This window comes from Mauremys reevesii, linkage group 6 (genome assembly GCF_016161935.1).
Source record: "Mauremys reevesii isolate NIE-2019 linkage group 6, ASM1616193v1, whole genome shotgun sequence".
Taxonomy (NCBI): Eukaryota; Metazoa; Chordata; order Testudines; family Geoemydidae; genus Mauremys; species Mauremys reevesii.
This window is the reverse complement of record NC_052628.1, coordinates 13637992-13655430: the sequence shown is the minus strand read 5'-3', so window position 1 is coordinate 13655430 and position 17439 is coordinate 13637992. Positions and strand designations below refer to the sequence as shown.

General features: G+C 45.0%; 1 protein-coding gene across 2 annotated transcripts in view; it reads left to right on the top strand.

The window, feature by feature from the left end:
- Positions 1-17439, top strand: part of ZBTB7C (zinc finger and BTB domain containing 7C) — a 200270-nt gene that overhangs the window by 171184 nt on the left and 11647 nt on the right. For both annotated transcript variants that reach the window (XM_039545631.1, XM_039545632.1), the window contains one exon: positions 11222-12421. In XM_039545631.1, the coding sequence (XP_039401565.1) occupies positions 11238-12421 (1184 nt within the window). In that variant the 5' untranslated portion in view covers positions 11222-11237. The remainder of the gene's footprint in view (positions 1-11221; positions 12422-17439) is intronic.

Sequence of the window (17439 nt, the reverse complement as noted above, 5' to 3'; positions counted from 1 at the left end):
CACACACATTATTAATGATTATTATTATTGCAGGCAGTGTCCATTGGCCCCAGTCACATAGGAAAACAGAGCTCTGCCTCTACCAGCTTGCCATACAAGGCTATAATCGTGCACTTGACTCTATGTGGTTGGACCCATGTACCCATTCAGTGGGGCTATGTGTGGGTGCAGAGGCCAGCCATGTCATATTGGTCACAGGATCAGGACTTCAGCAACTGGCCTGTGACTGCCAGACTCATTCTGTGCCTGTAGTAGGTTAGAATCGCACTGAGTGCTTTTCCCAGTGCAGCAGGGTAAAAAAAAGAAAATGAAGACAAGCATTTCCCCTAGTTGACCTGATGCTTTCTCCTCCTTTCTTTCAAATGCATCATTTCATGTGTCTCCATTTCCTCTTCCCCACCCTCTCCGTCAGTAAAGTCTCTGAGCAAAACTCTAAAATTCAGTTTGCTTGACCTAAATAATTGGGTGGATGAGCCATGAGTTTATTACATCCTGCATAGGGGAAAAAAAGATGAACTGGTCTTTGTGGGGGAGGCTGGGCTATATTATTACAGTATCTTTAGTCTGCTCTCTCCCAACCCAGCAATAAAACTTTGTGGTAGGGCATCTAGCAATATGCTGATTTAAATGCAGCTTTCTGCATCCGTCCCCCCCACCACCACCACCTCTTTTGATCAGTCCCTTTAAAAATCTGATTCTTATGCCGTGAGGAGGACGATGTTTTATCCCATTTCTTTTTTTCGTCGTTTCAATCATACAGCGGGTAAGTGAAAAACAGGCAGGTGGCACTTTCTGCACCACCTTCTTGCCTTAAGGGAAAAACAGTAGGTATTAGGGTGGGTGGTTTTAATAATAGGTTATCCTGGAGACAAGATGTTCAGAAGGGAGGTGTGCTCAAGGAAATATTTGCCTTTTTAGGGTTGTTGTTTTTTTTCAAATAAAAACTCCTGGCTATCTTTTGTAATGTGCGTTTTAAGATTCCGAGCTATTTTTCTGCAAGGCAAGAGATGCATTTTGGAAGGCTGTAGAAAGCAAGGGACAAGGGGAGCTTTGTCATTTTAGCTTTTGAAGGACAGAGGGCCAGCCCCTCACCTGGTGTAAATCAGTGTCGCTTCATGCAGTGACACCTGTTTACACCCAGTGACAATCTGGCCCATACTGATGAAAATTGTCATCCGATGATTATTCATATCACTTCTGTGGCACCTTTCTTCTAAGTGTTATATTAATTATCCACTGCAATTTACCTAGGTACATGTGCTTAGCCCTATTTGTTCAGAGGGGCAAACTGAGGCAGGAGAGATTAACTGACTTGCCAGAGGTCACCCAACAAGTCACTGGCAGAGCTGGGAATAGATCCCCAAAGTCCCGATTCCAACAATCCCCGGCCCCTCCCAGACAATGGCCTAGCTAATACTGAATGACATGACCAGGGATTATTAAACACCGGTCAGCGTATCTCCTAGAAAGTGTCTGCTGCAGTTTGACAGATTAGCCTACTCTCGCATGCACATCTTAATTGCCTCATTACCACGGTGCACAAATAAAAAATCATACCTTTATGGGATGATTGATGTAGCAGGGAGTGATGCAAAGGGACAGGCAGAATAGAGAAACAACCCTGTCTGCAAAGGGAACCATACGAGGAGGAGCATTTCAGAAAGTCCATCCACTTCTACGTCCAGCTGTCAAGTTTGATGCTGGAGGAAAGGCTTGGGAATGAGGGGCACATCCCCAAATGGCAGAGCAAGGGCGATTGAACTGCTCCTATTATTGTTATTTATGGGGCACAACCAATGTCCACAGCATTGCACAGTTGTTGGTGAAGGGTGGCAAACACAGAGCAGCTCTCTGCCCCAAGGAGCTAGGCAAACAGCCGCAGTACGATACAAGCCAAAGCCAGGGTGAGAAAGGTACATTCTAGGCGAAGCGCTTTGGCAAATCGGTGAGCTGCTGATGAGGTGAAACTCGTTTCTCTACTGCATCTACACTTGGGGTTTTAGACCTGAAACTTGCTGATGAGGGATTTCTAAATCTCGGTAACTGAGAATGATTGATGATGTGTAGGACAGTGACAAGACTCAGCAGAGAGAACATAGTCAGCAATATCTTCTCCTCAAGGGACATTGTTTAATGAGAAAAGCAAAGCAAGTAAACACAAGCGAAAAAACAAAGAGAAACTCCCCCACTGAAGCTGGGGATTCATCCCAGATCTCTGACTTCTGGGTATGGACCATAACCTTCCGATGGACCATAACCAAGCAGCCAATGGATAGTCCTTCCCCTTCATGCTGGGGCACGGGGAAGGTGAAAGTTAGCTGAGTTTAACCCCTGGTTAAGTTGGGACCACATAGTGTCACTGTCACACACCGACCAGGTGTGACTCGGATTGGGTGGAATTTGGGTCCAAAACGATGGCCCATCTGCTTCCACTGAAAAACGATTTGTCCTTATGTCTGGAGAATGTTTTGCTGCTTTTGAATTAGCAGCGAATGGGGGTGGGACAGAAGGATGGGAAGAAATCACAAGAAATTTTGGGTTTTGCCAGGAAATATCGTTTTGACACTTGCTAGCAGATGATGATCTGCTGCAATCTAAGGCTCTTTTCTACGCAGCACAGAATTCAGAATGAGTGTGAGTCCTGTGACCAGCGGGTAACATCTCACTCCGCTGTTGGTTTTGCCTTGATGCACAGAATGTATTCTGTAGGATGTGGTCTCTTGGAGGAATAGTCACTGACGGAAGAACATCTCTTGACAAACTGGTTTCTAGCTAATTGCCATCTTCTCAATAAAAAATGCTTCCAGAACTAAACAGCTGTCAGCACTCACAGGATCTGAGGGGTGAAATTATAGCAAACAAGAAGCCAGGAAATATAAATTTGGAAAAGGGAATTCTTGGACAATTGTTTTTGCAAATAAAATGCTCTGTATTATAATAATATTACATGCAAGCATGCAATTAAGTTTGAAAATTGCAAGCTTCCACCAAAGGGTCAGGCAGTTGGAGTTTTAAGCATTGTGTATTTAAAGGGACAGCATTAGAGATTCAGTATTGAACCTGCCCTGCCTAGACTGCATGGATGGATGGATGGCTAGAGAGACAGAATTTGGGCCAGTATGAAGATAGACAGATAGATGCATTTTATAAATAAAAAATGAGTATAGTCCCCCAATCGTAAGAACATAAGAAGAACATAAGAATGGCAATACAGGGTCAGACCAAGGGTTCATCTAGCCCAGTGTCCTATCTTCTGACAGTGGCCAGTGCCAGGTGCCCCAGAGGGAATGGACAGAACAGGTAATCATCAAGTGATCCATCCCCTGTCGCTCATTCCCAGCTTCTAGCAAACAGAGGCAATAGCCATTGATGGACCCATCCTCCATGAATGTATCTAGTTCTTTTTTTAACCCTGTTATGGTCTTGGCCTTTACAACATCCTCTGGCAAGGAGTTCCAAAGGTTGACTGTGCGTTGTGTGAAGAAATACTTCCTTTTATTTGTTTTAAACTGGCTGCCTATTCATTTCATTTGGTGGTGACCCCTTGTTCTTGAGTTATGAGAAATAGTAAACAGCACTTCCTTATCTACTTTCTCTACACCAGTCGTGATTTTATAGACCTCAATCATATCTCCCCTTAGTCATCTCTTTTCCAAGATGAAAAGTCCCAGTCTTATTAATCTCTCCTCATACGGAAGCCGTTCCATACCCCTAATCATTTTTGTTGCCTTTTTCTGAACCTTTCCCAATTCCAATATATCTTTTTTGAGATGAGGCTCAGCTATTGTGGGCATGAACACATGGGGATGCTGTGTACTGGTTTTATACCCTGCTTGCTTCTTGGGTTGGAGCAGACAGGCAAAGTGGAGGGATGCAGGGCTCACCAGCCGTGGCACATGGATGAGGAGTCTCATGTGAAGTCTGTCAGCCTTGGCAGTGTTCCTGAGCCAAGCAAAGCCATTGCTGCAGCTTTTAGCTGCTAACACATGATGTGCATTGTATCTGAATTCCTCCTGGCAGCCTTTTATCTCTGCCTAGTGTCTGGCTTCCCAGGGTGTGGTCCCCGGAGATGGTGAAGATGGTGGAGAAGATAACAGAGGAGAATGCTGAAGTGGTGCTGTTTAGCCTGTATGCCGCTCACACAGAGTTAGTCACACAGAACTGCCTGTAGTCAGTTATTGGCATATACACAGCTCCATTTTGGGAGCAGTGGCCTGGCCTGGTGCTAGAGTGCTACTGAAGATGGATACATCCTGCAGATTAGCCCAAACCAACTCAGCACTGAACTTTGAGGGAACAACCCAAAACCCTGCATGTCAACACCCCAAGCTTTGGGACAGTTCAGAGGCAGGTTTGAATTCTGACAGAGCAGAACAAACCAACAGTTACCTAGGACTTTTTCACATCAGGGCCACTCTGAACCTCTTGGTGGTAGCAGGGATAGAACTCACATCCTCCTGCTTCTAACACAGCCCCTCATCACTTGACCTCAATGAGAACACCCTCCTCCCCAGTTATTTTTACTTTTATTAGCTGTATAGGGCTTATGAGACATGGTTGATCAATGCTGATTCCATCCATTAGAGGGCATTATACTCAAACACACTAGCCAGTTCATTCCTCAGCCTCCTTGAAACAAAGGTGATAGTATAAATCTTCTTAACATAACTAGGGAAGCGGACCAGTTCCAAGTGCCCTTTCACAACACTGAGAAATTTAGTCATCCGTGATTTCCCAGGCACCATTAACGATGAATGTACAGTCTTGAAGAACACACGTGGGATATCTCATTATCACCTATTTGGCAGACTCTGCAGAATAACCCAGACTTCCATTTCACCTCTCAGAGTCCAGACCATTTGTACCACTACTGCTTCGGCAGGGAAGAAACATTCCTGTTGTCTAATATTAACATTAGTGCATTCTGACACATTTTGTATTATTTCTTTTTAAATGATCCAAATGCTAAAGGGGCACTTCTCTCTCTCTCTCTTTTTTATGCATTGTTGTTTTCTGTGTGGCATAACTTCTGGTGGAGAGTCGAAAGTTAAAAGGAGGAGTGGGAAGCAAATGACCAAAAGAAAATCTTTTCAAGTGTAGATTGCAAAGCTGTGATTGTCTGAGCCAAGACATGGGCTTGGCGGCGCTTTCACAAATATAGCTTCTAGGGTGTGGTTGGGGCAGGTTTACAATCAGTGGCTTGGCTGGAGTTCTGCGTGCTGAAAGGAGAGACAATCGCTAGTCTTCACTGCCAGCGCTGCCTGTGTTTGTGTGGCAGGGTGGGGGGCTTTGACTGCTATTGCTCTGAAGGGGGTGCAGGAAGTTCCCGAGCCCAAGTCCGCCTCGTTTGGAATGCTTTGAAACCTGAGGGCAGTGGGTGTCTCAGCAGATTAATGGCCTGTGGGGTTTCCCATTGCAGACTTGAATTTCAGACCCAAGCCAGATCAAACGGACCAGAAACGATTTCCAACCTGATGGCAGCAATTTCACAAATGGCTCAGGTAGTCCCCACCCTGCTCCCTCTTAAATCAGAATTTAAAAAAATCCCCCCAGCCACTGTGAATGCTGGGCTCTGATGCAGCAGACTTTGCTTTTGGAGAGGCCTCCACTGTGGAGCAGATGTAGGGAAAAGGTGCCTTGACAGCCAGGGAAGATTGAAGGTCTGCCTGGCATTCAGCGTCCTGCCCGTGAGAGCATCGCTGCTGACCTTGCTTGGAGATGAAACTTCTTTGCGTCACTTCTAATGCACACTGACACCTTTGGAACAGTAAAGCACAGTGTACCACAAATCCAATTAGCCACAGTAGATAGTATGGCTTCTGCTAAGTTGCCTTTACAAACCCTGTATCTAGTATAAAAGAAATACTGCCTTACACTTGCTTAGCACCTGCCACCTGAGGATCATAATGCGCTTTACAAAGATGGAGAGGTATTACTCACCCCACGATATAGTTAGGGAAATTAGTTGAACTGGGGCTTATAGAGTAAGGGCACTGTTTTCAGACTTGGCTATGCCTTTGATCGATGAGGCATCTACATAAGTGGCCTGATTTTCAGAGCGCCTATAACTGCCATCAAATTGGCCACTTTTGGCCTAAGGCCCAGATCCTCATAGGTGCCTAACTCCCAAGGGAGGATTGGGGCCTAAGTGACTTCCCCAAGGTCAGACAGTCAGTCAGTGGCAGAATGAGGAACAGAGCCCAGGTCTCCTGAGTCCCAGTGCACTAACCACTAACCATACTGCCTGTTAGTGAAGTGAGGCCGGTTCTCATCCCACAGTTGTCTGAAACTGTGGCCAGTAGCAGCAGCTGCTGCCTGCAGTCCCTTAGCTTCCTTTATTCCAAGTCACTTGCATCCTTGCAGGAGAAATCTTTCAGCCAGAAATCAATTTGTGAAGCTCCTATAGGTGCTGAGGTGAACATTGTTATAGAAGGGCAAAGACCATATTATTACTTTTGAGATTCGGGTACCATAGAGCCCAGCCCTTACTCATATGAGTGCTCCCAGTGGAGTTAGACCCTTTTTAATACAAGCCGTTCTTCAGGCTCCCTTGATGGCAGTGCACCTGTTTACACCAGGGAGAAAATTTAGTCCTGTATATGCACCATGTTATCATTATAGAATTATGCTTTTAGAAGCTGAGCTTTTGTTGTAATAAAATGATGAATGAGTATTGAGCACTCTAGTAAATAGAGTATTTGGAGATACCACTCAGAGCTTAATTGGAATGCAGTTATTTTAGGCGGCCTACCCACTATTTTTACAATGCTATAATTTTCTATTATAAAATGTATTTTTCTGTTAAACCCCATGTAATCAGTTTTTGGTCTCTCGCTCCCACTTCCTTTGTGTGTGCACGCTTTCATTTCTTTAAAGGGGTGACATTCATAGTTTGGAATATGTGCTGAGGCTGCTGATTCTATTTTTGGATCTGTTATTCTTGGAGAAAACACCCTTTAATTGGGGTGGGGGTGAAAGAGGCGGGAACAGGAGGGGAGCTTTAGGAAGGAAAGCGTTTAGCTGAAAGCGTCAACTTCAGAACACTTCCAGCTTGTGTCAGTTTCCCCCCAGAGCATGAGAATCTTAAGGTCATTTCTAGGATTGTTGCCCTGGAAAGCTGTGCAGAACTGCACAGCTGCCAAACTACCAGGCTGGATAAGAGTGCCCTTTCTATAAACGTACATCATTTTTTAAAATTTAAATGACATGGCTCCCCTTCAACTCTGCCAGGATCCTGAAATGTTATCAGCTTTCCTACGTGCTTTTGGTAAGGCAGAAACAGAATGAAGCTTGAGAGAAATGCAATGTTCAAGTAAACGAAATCTAGTCTCTTTCCAAAAAGTAAGTTATAAGTAGTTTCAGATACAACATCTGTCCCTCCCTCCCTCCCCCTGCTAACTTTTGTAATTTTACAAGCACATTTCCCCTGAATTGTTTCTCGCTCTCTTGCTGCTACATGAAAGACCTGCACAAATAGGGAAAACTGACTGATTGTGCAGTGAGACTGACTACACACAGTGTGTATAAACAAGCTGATATATGTTCTTCCAATATCTCTCAGTTACAGTGATCTTAGTGGTTACCAGTTGTAGGTTAAAAATAATTAGACAAGTGTCATTTTTAAGATGATGGTGTCTCTTTAAAAGAAAAAATTAAATGGTAATGGGGCAAAGGAAATGTCATTCTCTGTAACTGTTATTAGGATGCAAATACCTAAGAAGGAAGTCATCTCTTCGCAGCCTCCTTAAAAGCTATTTCTTATCTTACATCTGCTTGGATAACTTGGCAGATTTACTTTTTTTTAATGGCTATTTTGTAGCATGTCATATGGGATCTGTTGGGTTCTATGATGCTACAGTTGTAAGGAAAGTTAGTTAGCTGAACATGGTTAAGCACAGAACTGTGTAACGAATCAATTTGTTGTAAACAACAGACACGGATCAGTCTGGATCATACTCACATCAAGGGATCTTGGACGAGAACCCTTATTCTTCAGATCTAAAACATGAGCCTCAGTCACTTGAGCTAAGCAAAGCCTCTTGTAGCTACTGGTAGTATTAGGTCCTGTTTTCTCTTTTTGGCCGGCCTCTTCAGAGCAAAATCATTCACTCACTCATACACACAAGCCAGTGTGTTACAACCATCACTTTCAGCCTTTAAATCAAGACTGGATATCTTTCTAAAAGAGATGCTCTAACTCAAACAGAAGTTATGGAGCTAACACAGAAATTCCTGTATGAGGTTCTATGGCCTGTGTGACACACAAGGTCAGACTAGATTATCATAATTGTCCCATCTGGCTGTAAAGTCTAATAACCAGAAACCAGGTAACCTGGATTTTATTTCCAGCTCTGACAAAAAGTTACTGTATGACCTTAGGCCAGTCAGGCTCACTGTCCCTCAGTTTCCCTGTCTGTAAAATGGGGACAATGGTAGCAGTGTTGTGTGTCTCAGTTTCCTGATGCATTTAAAGCCCTTTGGGATTCCGGGAGGGAAGATGTGTCAGCACTGCACCGTAACTGGCTGGTGCATGTGCACCATCAGTGCTATTCTATAGCATAAAAGAGGTTTTCCTGTAGCTCAGGTTGCAGGGGCCTGTGTTTTTGAGGCAGATGGAACTCAGTTCTATCCCCACTGTCGCCAAGAGGCTTCATTTGGCCACAGCACCGTAACAGTGAAGTGCTACATGGCTATAGATTTTTGCAGTGAGAGTATAGCACTCTCCTAACTGGCAGTGCTTTCACACGGGCTGACCGTTCTCTGCGATGGCTTTTGTTTCATGTAGAAAGAACAGCCCTGCATATAAACAAGCGTTCTCGAGGACGTGGGGGATTTGCCTGCTCCAAAACAGGCCTTGGAGAGCAGGCTGGCTTGTGCTAAAAAGTGACTTAGGGCTGGAGGTAGTCCTGAGGCAGCTGTTTTGTGCTTAGTAGCGATGTCGTTGTTTTCCCAAGGCCTTGGATTGCCTGCTCCCACATAGTAACCACCAAACAATGGCTTGTTGGGCATTGGGGTGGGCAAGGAGGGGAGAGATAACCACAAGGTCTCAGCTGGTTATTGATCTTCCCTGGGTGGGAGAAGGAAAGCAGCATTGCAAGGGAATTCCCCTGCTCACAGGGAGACACGCTGGAAAATCTGATCCCTGGGTTCACTCTGATGCTTTCCCATCCCAAAAAGCAACGTTTGGTCAACGTTTAGGGTGACCAGATCCAGCTGTCCTTCCTCAGGAAAAGCCAACAGGTTTGGTTCGACCAGGGGTTTGCTAACCAATTCAAGCCAACATTCTGGGACAGCAAGGAGAAGGAGGCGGCCCAGCTGTCTCTCTGATGATCGAGTGCCCCCGTGCTACCCCTAGCTAACCTCCTTCAGCCAGGTGCAGCCCCGCCATCTCAGCTGTGTGACCCCAGGAGCAGGAGGTGCTGTGCTGGAGTGGCAGCCAGTGGGGACCCTAGTACTCCATATGGCAGCTGACGAGGTGCTCAGCCTACCAGAGAGCTAAAGGGGGAAAAACTAATGAGGAAGGGGCAGGAGGGTAATAGGATGTGAGGAAGGAAGAAGAGAGATCTCGAGGCTTGATGGAGGAGAAGAGACAAGAGGGTGGGGAACAGGTTGCAGGAGAAATCCAGCGACACAAGGAGCCAGTGCAGGCTGGGTGGGAAGAGGTGCCTGGAGGAAAGCTCCAGCATGTCTGTGGCTGTCCAGCATCAGGGGAGTGGGTAGCAGTCCCCCCGATGGTCCTCCCCTGCCTTTGGAAATCTGCTTTGGAAAATTACCCATAGAAAATGATATAAATTGCACTGGTAACTGTGCAGTGGGAGTATTTCCTGAGTGAGGACTGCAAGGTTAGGGCCGTGGGGATGAAATGGCATTAACACTCTCTCTTTCTGTGTCTCGCGAGTTTCCAAGGGATTAATAGATTCAACACGAGTCTGTTTGTTTTAGAAATCTCTTCTGCATGTGACAGTGTTAATATATCCCTAGCCAGCTGGAGGAAATGTCTCCTGTTTTCTGGGGTATCGCAAGTGGAAGCTCTATTGGAACCGTTTGAAAGAGGAAACATCTGACAGATAACACTCCGAGGAACCCATTAATATCAGGTTTTCGGTTTTGGGTGTAGGCTTTTTTCTTCTGAATCCCCTTTTGAAGCACAAGCTGCACAGGGGGGTGATGGAGGCCTTTGAACGGTAGCAGAGTAGATTTGATAATACTCTTGGAGATAAATGTGAGCTATACAGCCATCGCATCCAAGAGGCAAAGCCTTAAGTGTTAGATCTCCCCTCCCATCCACGCCGCAACTCTGACCCCAGTTCTTTGCACGGTCAGTTCTAAACATGGTCAGTGCCCACAAGCCATGTGGCTAATACTCAATTACTGATGATGGCAGCTAACCATGTCTCACCTTTGCCAGTGGCCAAGGCAGATGCATGGTTGTTTTCCTGTAAGCACTGAACTGGGTTTGCTGCTTAGCCAATTGGCCAGTCTTCCCAGGTCTCTGTTCAGTAGGACATCCCAAACAATGCTGCTGTTTGCTCTCCATGTGTATGTCCATTGGATCATCTATCCCATGCCCAGGCAGTATGGGATAGCTGTGTTACAGTGCTAATAACACTGCATGTTAGGAAGGAAAGTGGTCATGCCATGTCGTGCATTGAATACTGGGCATGCTTTTATTTTTCTTATTTAGTCAGATAGTGATGTAAATAGTCATAGTGCCTAGCAAAACACAAAGAGCTTAGCATGTAATTCAGGCAACACAAACACGGGCAACAAATTGGGTCTGGGAGCATGCGGGAGACATCACTGGGGAGAAATCAGTGGGAAAGGATTCCTGGAGGAGGGATGTGGAGGAGGAGAAAAGGCATAGGGGGATAAGAAACAGGAAGCTGTCTCAGGCACAGGAACAGCCTGAGAGCAGGCCTGAAGCTGAGAGTGGAAAGAGGGGCCAAAGGGAGAGAAGGAAGTGGAGAGCACAGCGGGAAGTGGAGATGAGATCATGGAGGGCTTTGAGGAGCTTACATCTCACACAGCTTCGTAATGTGTAGGGAGCAGTGGAAGTAGGAGATGATTTTGTGATCAGCATTTTGGAGAGAGGAGAAGGAAGAAGTGGGCAGCAGGAGAGAAGAGAAGAAGTTCACAGTGTTTGAGACAAGAGGTGACAGTCAGCTTAACGGATACTCAGAGATCTGCTCTCTAATTCCTTGCTGTCTGTATTTTGTTCTAGGGCTCTAAATGAGAATATGGCCAATGGCATTGAAGATCTTATTGGGATCCCATTCCCAAACCACAGCAGTGAAGTCCTTTGCGGTTTAAATGAACAGCGGCATGATGGTCTACTCTGCGATGTCATCCTCATTGTCCAGGACCAGGAGTACAGGACCCACAGGTCTGTCCTTGCAGCCTGCAGCAAGTACTTTAAAAAACTCTTCACTACTGGCACTTTAACAGACCAGCCCTATGTTTACGAGATTGACTTTGTCAAGCCTGAAGCACTTTCTGCTATCCTAGAGTTTGCCTACACTTCAACCCTCACCATCACCACCTCAAACGTCAAGCACATCCTCAACGCAGCCAAGATGCTGGAGATCCAGTGCATTATCAATGTATGCCTTGAAATCATGGAGCCTGACAGAGAAGCTGAAGAGGAAGATGATAAAGAGGATGAAGATGACGATGATGATGAAGAAGATGATGATGATGAAGAGGAGGAGGAGGAAGAAGAAGTGGAAGATTTTGTGAATCAGGAGAACCTCATCACGGATGTCCAAGAAGTAAGCTGTCACCAAAGCCCTTCAAAGTCTGACCTTACCGAAGAAACGTATACAGAAGCACCTAGAGACTTCCCACACCATTACCCAGCCCATAGCTCTGCTGGCCACTTGGGTATGATACGAGACTTTTCCATCGAGTCATTACTAAGGGAAAATTTGTACCCTAAAACAAACATTCCAGAAAGGAGGCCAGCCCTATCTCCCTTCACACCAGACTTCTTTCCCCACCTGTGGCATGGAAATTTCAGTTCCTTTTCCCAGCTAGAAGAGCAGCAAGTGGACAATGGCCCTTTGGACCTGGTGATCAAAAAGAGGAAGATTAAGGAGGAGGAGAAGGAGGAGCTCCCTCCGGCTCCTTTCCCTAATGACTTCTTCAAGGACATGTTTGCCAGCAATCCAGGAGGTCACTTGGGGCACATTAAGGCAGAGAACGACTATAGCGCTTATCTCAACTTTCTAAGTGCCACCCACCTGGGAGGAGTGTTTCCTCCATGGCCCCTGGAGGAAGAAAGGAAGATAAAGCCCAAGGCATCTCAGCAGTGTCCGATCTGTAACAAAGTCATCATGGGGGCAGGGAAGCTGCCACGGCACATGAGAACCCACACAGGAGAAAAGCCATACATGTGCACTATCTGTGAAGTTCGCTTTACCAGGTGTGCATCGGTTATTACCGTTGGATTTAGCGGTGCAGCTACAAAAGGGGGATGGCCCCCTAATAAAGCATTGATGGATTTATTGAGTCCAGCAATACAGGTTGCTAACCATGAATGCTATTTCATAGAGACCGCTTACTACACGTGAGCATGTGGCAGGTTAGAGCCTTAGTAGACACGGAGAAAGATCTCATTGAAGCCGCTCCATGGAGACACAGGCATTTAAGTAATGTGGCTCCTTGGACTTAAGAGTAAAGTGAATATCAAGGAAATAGGGGTCTGACACAAAGCCCATTGAAGTCAATGGAAAGACTCCCATTGATTTTAATGGGTTTTGGATCAGCCTGTAGGTTATCCAGATAGCTACTAACCAGACAAGAGTGTAAATAAAGGGATGTAACATTTTCCACCTGGTCATTGCTTACCGATGTGGAATCCACTGTGGAAGCACTGCAGAAACAGGTGTGTGACCAAGACCGGGTGAAACAAATCAATGGATGTTTCTGGCTGAAATGTTTTTGGCTACCTAGATAATCTAGGGGCTGATCCAAAACTCACTGAAATCAATGGGTCTCTCTGTTGACTTAGTAGAATTTGGATCAGGACTCTATTTTCTTGTAATTCACTGGCAAGCCTTGTCTATGCATTGTGTAAGAGAGTGCATTCACTAGCACTGGGTTAAACATGATTTTGGCCTGGGTGTGGACCACAACCAGCTTCCACCTGTTTAAACACAACTGTCCTTGTCCATACTAAGGCTGAGAACGTGCTAATTATGACATTGTTTGCTGTGTTGTTGTAGCCGTGTTGGTCCAAAGATATTAGAGAGACAAGGTTGGTGAGGTAATATCTTCTATTGGACCATCTTTCTGTTGGTTGAACAAGCAAGCTTTCGAGCCACACAGGCAGACTTCTTCTTCTTCCCAGACCTGAAGAAGAGCTCTGTGTAGCTCGAAAGCTGGTCTCTTTCACCAACAGCAGTTGGTCCAGTAAAAGATATTACCTCACCCACCTTCTCTCTCTAATTATAACGTATTGGTTACCAGGTTTTCTAACAGGGTGCATGTTCCCAGTGGAGACAAGGATGAAATCAGCAAGCCTGGGTCCAAATTCTGTGCTGATTTACACCCTTCGCACCTCCTTTGACTTCAGCAGGGCCCTGGGAGGATATAAATGAGCATGGATTAGGCCCATTGTGCTCTAAGTCGGCGACACAGATCTGATGCAGCACCATGCAGCTCTTCTCTGAAAAGCTTGGCCAATTAAATCCACGAGCAGAGACAAACAGATTCTTGGATCTGTTCTTGCTGAGTATAATTAATATCTAATGAGTACAATCTTTACCATAATAAAGCTTTCTGACAAGAGCATGGTCTGGCTGTGAGGGAGAGAAAGCCCTGTTAGGCTTGGGTGAGCGAGCTGTTTGAAAATAACGTGACGAGTCGGCAGAGCAGAGCGCCTGACAATGGGCAGATACCTGGGGTGCACCAGTACTCAGCCTGCCTTTTCTTCCTTTGTCCCTATGATAATATTCACATGCAGTCTATGCAGATGATGAGGATTTGACCTGAAAATAAATTTCCATGCCATGCTACATTAACACGGCTGATACCGCATTCCAATATGCTGCACATTGTGCCGCAGGCTAGTGTAGCCAGTGTGATCTGGCTAACCCTGATGTTTAAAGGGAAAGGCCGATTGCCTGTGTTAATTAATGACTGCAGGTAATTTGTTCCTACCGTCACTGTCACCCCACACCTATTTACATGTAAGTGCTATTGAAAAACGCAGCATTGTTAGAACTGGACACATACAACTTCCATTTAGCTACATAATAGGGAGCAATAGTGCAAACTTCCCCAACCTGCCCTACAAATATGCCTCACCCCTGACCTGTAGGGACTGTTTACATTTTCACACCCATCCAGTGTTTGGCCAGCCTCTCTGTTGAGGCCACTGCCACTAATACCAGGTGTGGTTGTGCTGGTGCTGTGGATAACTGTCCATAAGGGAAGTAGCTAAGACCACAGACACACTTCGCACGCACCATCAGACGTGCTCTTATATAGCATTTTTCATCCATGTTATTTATGTTATCATAGCACCTAGGAGCCCCAGTCATGAACCAGGACCCCATTGTGCTAGGTGCTGTACAAACCATAGATCTCAAAGCACTTTACAAAGGTGGTCAGTATCATTATCCCCATTTTACAGATGGGGAAACAGAGGTGAAGAGGCTTGCCCAAGGCCACCTAGCTGTCCAGGAGCAGACTAGAGAAGCTAAGGGTTCTGCATCCCAGTATAGTGCTCTGACCACTAGGTCATACTGCAGGTTGAACCAACAGCCTGCCAGTAAGAAGTTCCAGATTACATTGTCTAGCCTGTGTCTCCTTCCACTCCTCCCCCAAAACGCATATCTATCTGCAACCAGCTATAAGAATATCATTGACAACTGTACCTAATTGGTATGCTGTAGCTTGTGGCAGCTTATGTGCCATCCAGGGGACTTTGTTCATGGAGAAGATGCTACATTAGAAAAACATTCTGGAATAAATTCTGATCTGGGATGCACATGTGGTCCCCATTGACTTCAGTGGGAGCTGAGCGTACAGCTGAGACAGAATTTGTCCCTTCAGTGAGCAATTCCCGTAAAATGAGAAATTACATTGAATGGTCTCGTTATTGTTATTAATCATTTATATTGTGGTAGCAATTAGAGGGCTCTGCCAAGCCCAGGTCCCAGTGTACTGCATGCTGCACATGTATGTATATTAGCTCCTTCCAACCACACTTTAATATGGATAGAGCTTTTCCAGAAGTTGTCAGGTGAGATTTTCAAAAGTGCTCAGCTTTGATCTGACTTTGCTGTCATAGAAGACAATGGAAGTTTTCCCAATGTCTTTAACAGACCCAGAGTGAGGCCAATGCAGGATGCTTTCCACCAGCTGCAATGGGAGCAGAATTAGGCCAGCGCCGAGTACTTTTAAAAATCTCACCTGTCCATTTGAAAATGAAGGGCAGATTTCAATTTGGGCAGGATACTGTCTGGGTGTACCACTCCCACTGAACTCAGGACTTGGGTCCTAAGTCTTTTCTTATGTCGTATTGTGTGCAATAATACACAGAGTTGAGAAGATATTAAATCCGGAGATGGACAAAACAGAGATTGGTTTGGTTTTGTATAACCACCACAGAGATGGTGCTGATCCAGGACCCAGTTATCCAAACTTCAAAGAGGATTGGATGAATGGTTCTGATTTTGTACCACTGCAGTATAAGGGTTCTGTATTACACATTTGGCTTTCACGCATCAGATATTCTATATTACATGATTTCTAAATTCATATCCAAGAAGCAGAAGCTAGAAAATGGGTAACAAAGAAAGTCAAGCAAAACTAAAGCCGTAATCCTGCCTAGAATTGTGCAGGTATGTAACTTTGCCGCCATTGACTGCCATTCGTTTGAGTAAAGTTCACATGCCTGAGTTTTTGCAGGATCTGCCCTGAAATCATACCATCTAATCATACAACACTAAAGCTTTTTTCCCCCTCTCTGATACACTGAATAAAGTGGGCGTTTAAAAACCTTGAGATTTTTGTAATGAGTTTGCAATAGCTTTAATGCGCAGGGAGGAGGAGGGTTGTCTTTACAAAGAAGGTTAGGTATGTTTTTACTGTAATATTGGTGTAACGTTGATCAGTTGCGATTAGTTTTTAAACCCAGACTAGGGTGGTTGTGATGCCCATGGAAGGATTCCTGTGATTCCTGAGCAAACATCTGCCACCTGTTGCTGCAGCGCGCTGGGAACACTACAGAACTCAGGGAATCCCCTCCAGCTAAAGAATAGATTAAGGCCCCAATTCTGCAGCTGGATCTGTGAACTCTTGCTCCTGTGTAAAACTGATTGCAAGAAACAGGGCTAATTTAATAGGACATTGATTTTTTTTTTAATTAAAATTGCTTAGACTCTAGTCTGGCTTTTGAAGGTTTGGAGGATTGGAGAAAACTGACAATATGTTAGCTGTCCTGTTCGCTGCGTTGTAGCCGTGTTGTTCCACCGTTTTCAAGGAGAGGGTCTTCAAGCCAGAAAGACTCTCTTTTTTTATTTGTTGTTGTTATTGGTGTTGTGGTAGCAAACAAGGTCCTAATCAGTATCATGGCCCTACTGTGTGAGGTGCTGTATACACACCCAGCTAGACATCTTCCTGCCCCAAAGATTTTACAATTTAAATCCTCAGTTCTTCAAAGACTCATGCTTAACTTTACACACCAAATATTGCCACTGACTTCAAGGGGGACTTTCAAAGGCAGACACTTGGATACATCTGTGGAGGACTGGGGCCTCTTCTGAAACAGGGTGCACAGTGAGTGTGACATACCAAAGAGAGAGAGGATGGATAAGAAAGGTAAGATCCAGGGGTTCCATAAGTTACGTTTGTGCATCTCTTGGCGCTTCCAGATCACCTAGAAGTGCTTTAAAAAGAAAAAAAAAGTAAGCTGATCATCTTTATTAACAAATATAAAAACAAGCCAGTGAAACCCTCCTACTTTATAACATACTGGCTTCCAGTAACAGCCGTCCATAGGATACTCCTGTAACTCACATTGTAGAGGCATGTGCTAAAGGATCCAGATTGTATCTTACAGACAGTTGTTCGTAATGGTCTGAATCAGTTGTGCCTGTATCTATAGTATACGATTCTGGCACCCAAGGTGTCTGTCAAGAAAAGGGATCCTGGTAGGTTAAAAATCATACTACTACTGCATAATATGATTTTTTTAAAATTATATTGTTTTTAATTTATATTGTATTGTAAGAGTATCGGTGACAACTGAACCTAACTGGTATGCTGTAGCTTGTTAAGGTTGACTGATACTTCCCATTATAGGACTCCCTTTTCAGTTGTTTATAACTTTGCAAAACTTTAACCCTTTGAGGTGAAATTTTCCATCCAGGTGTCTGCCTCAGGCGGCTTTGAAAAATTTCAGCCAAAATGGACCAGCTGTTTCTGAGAACG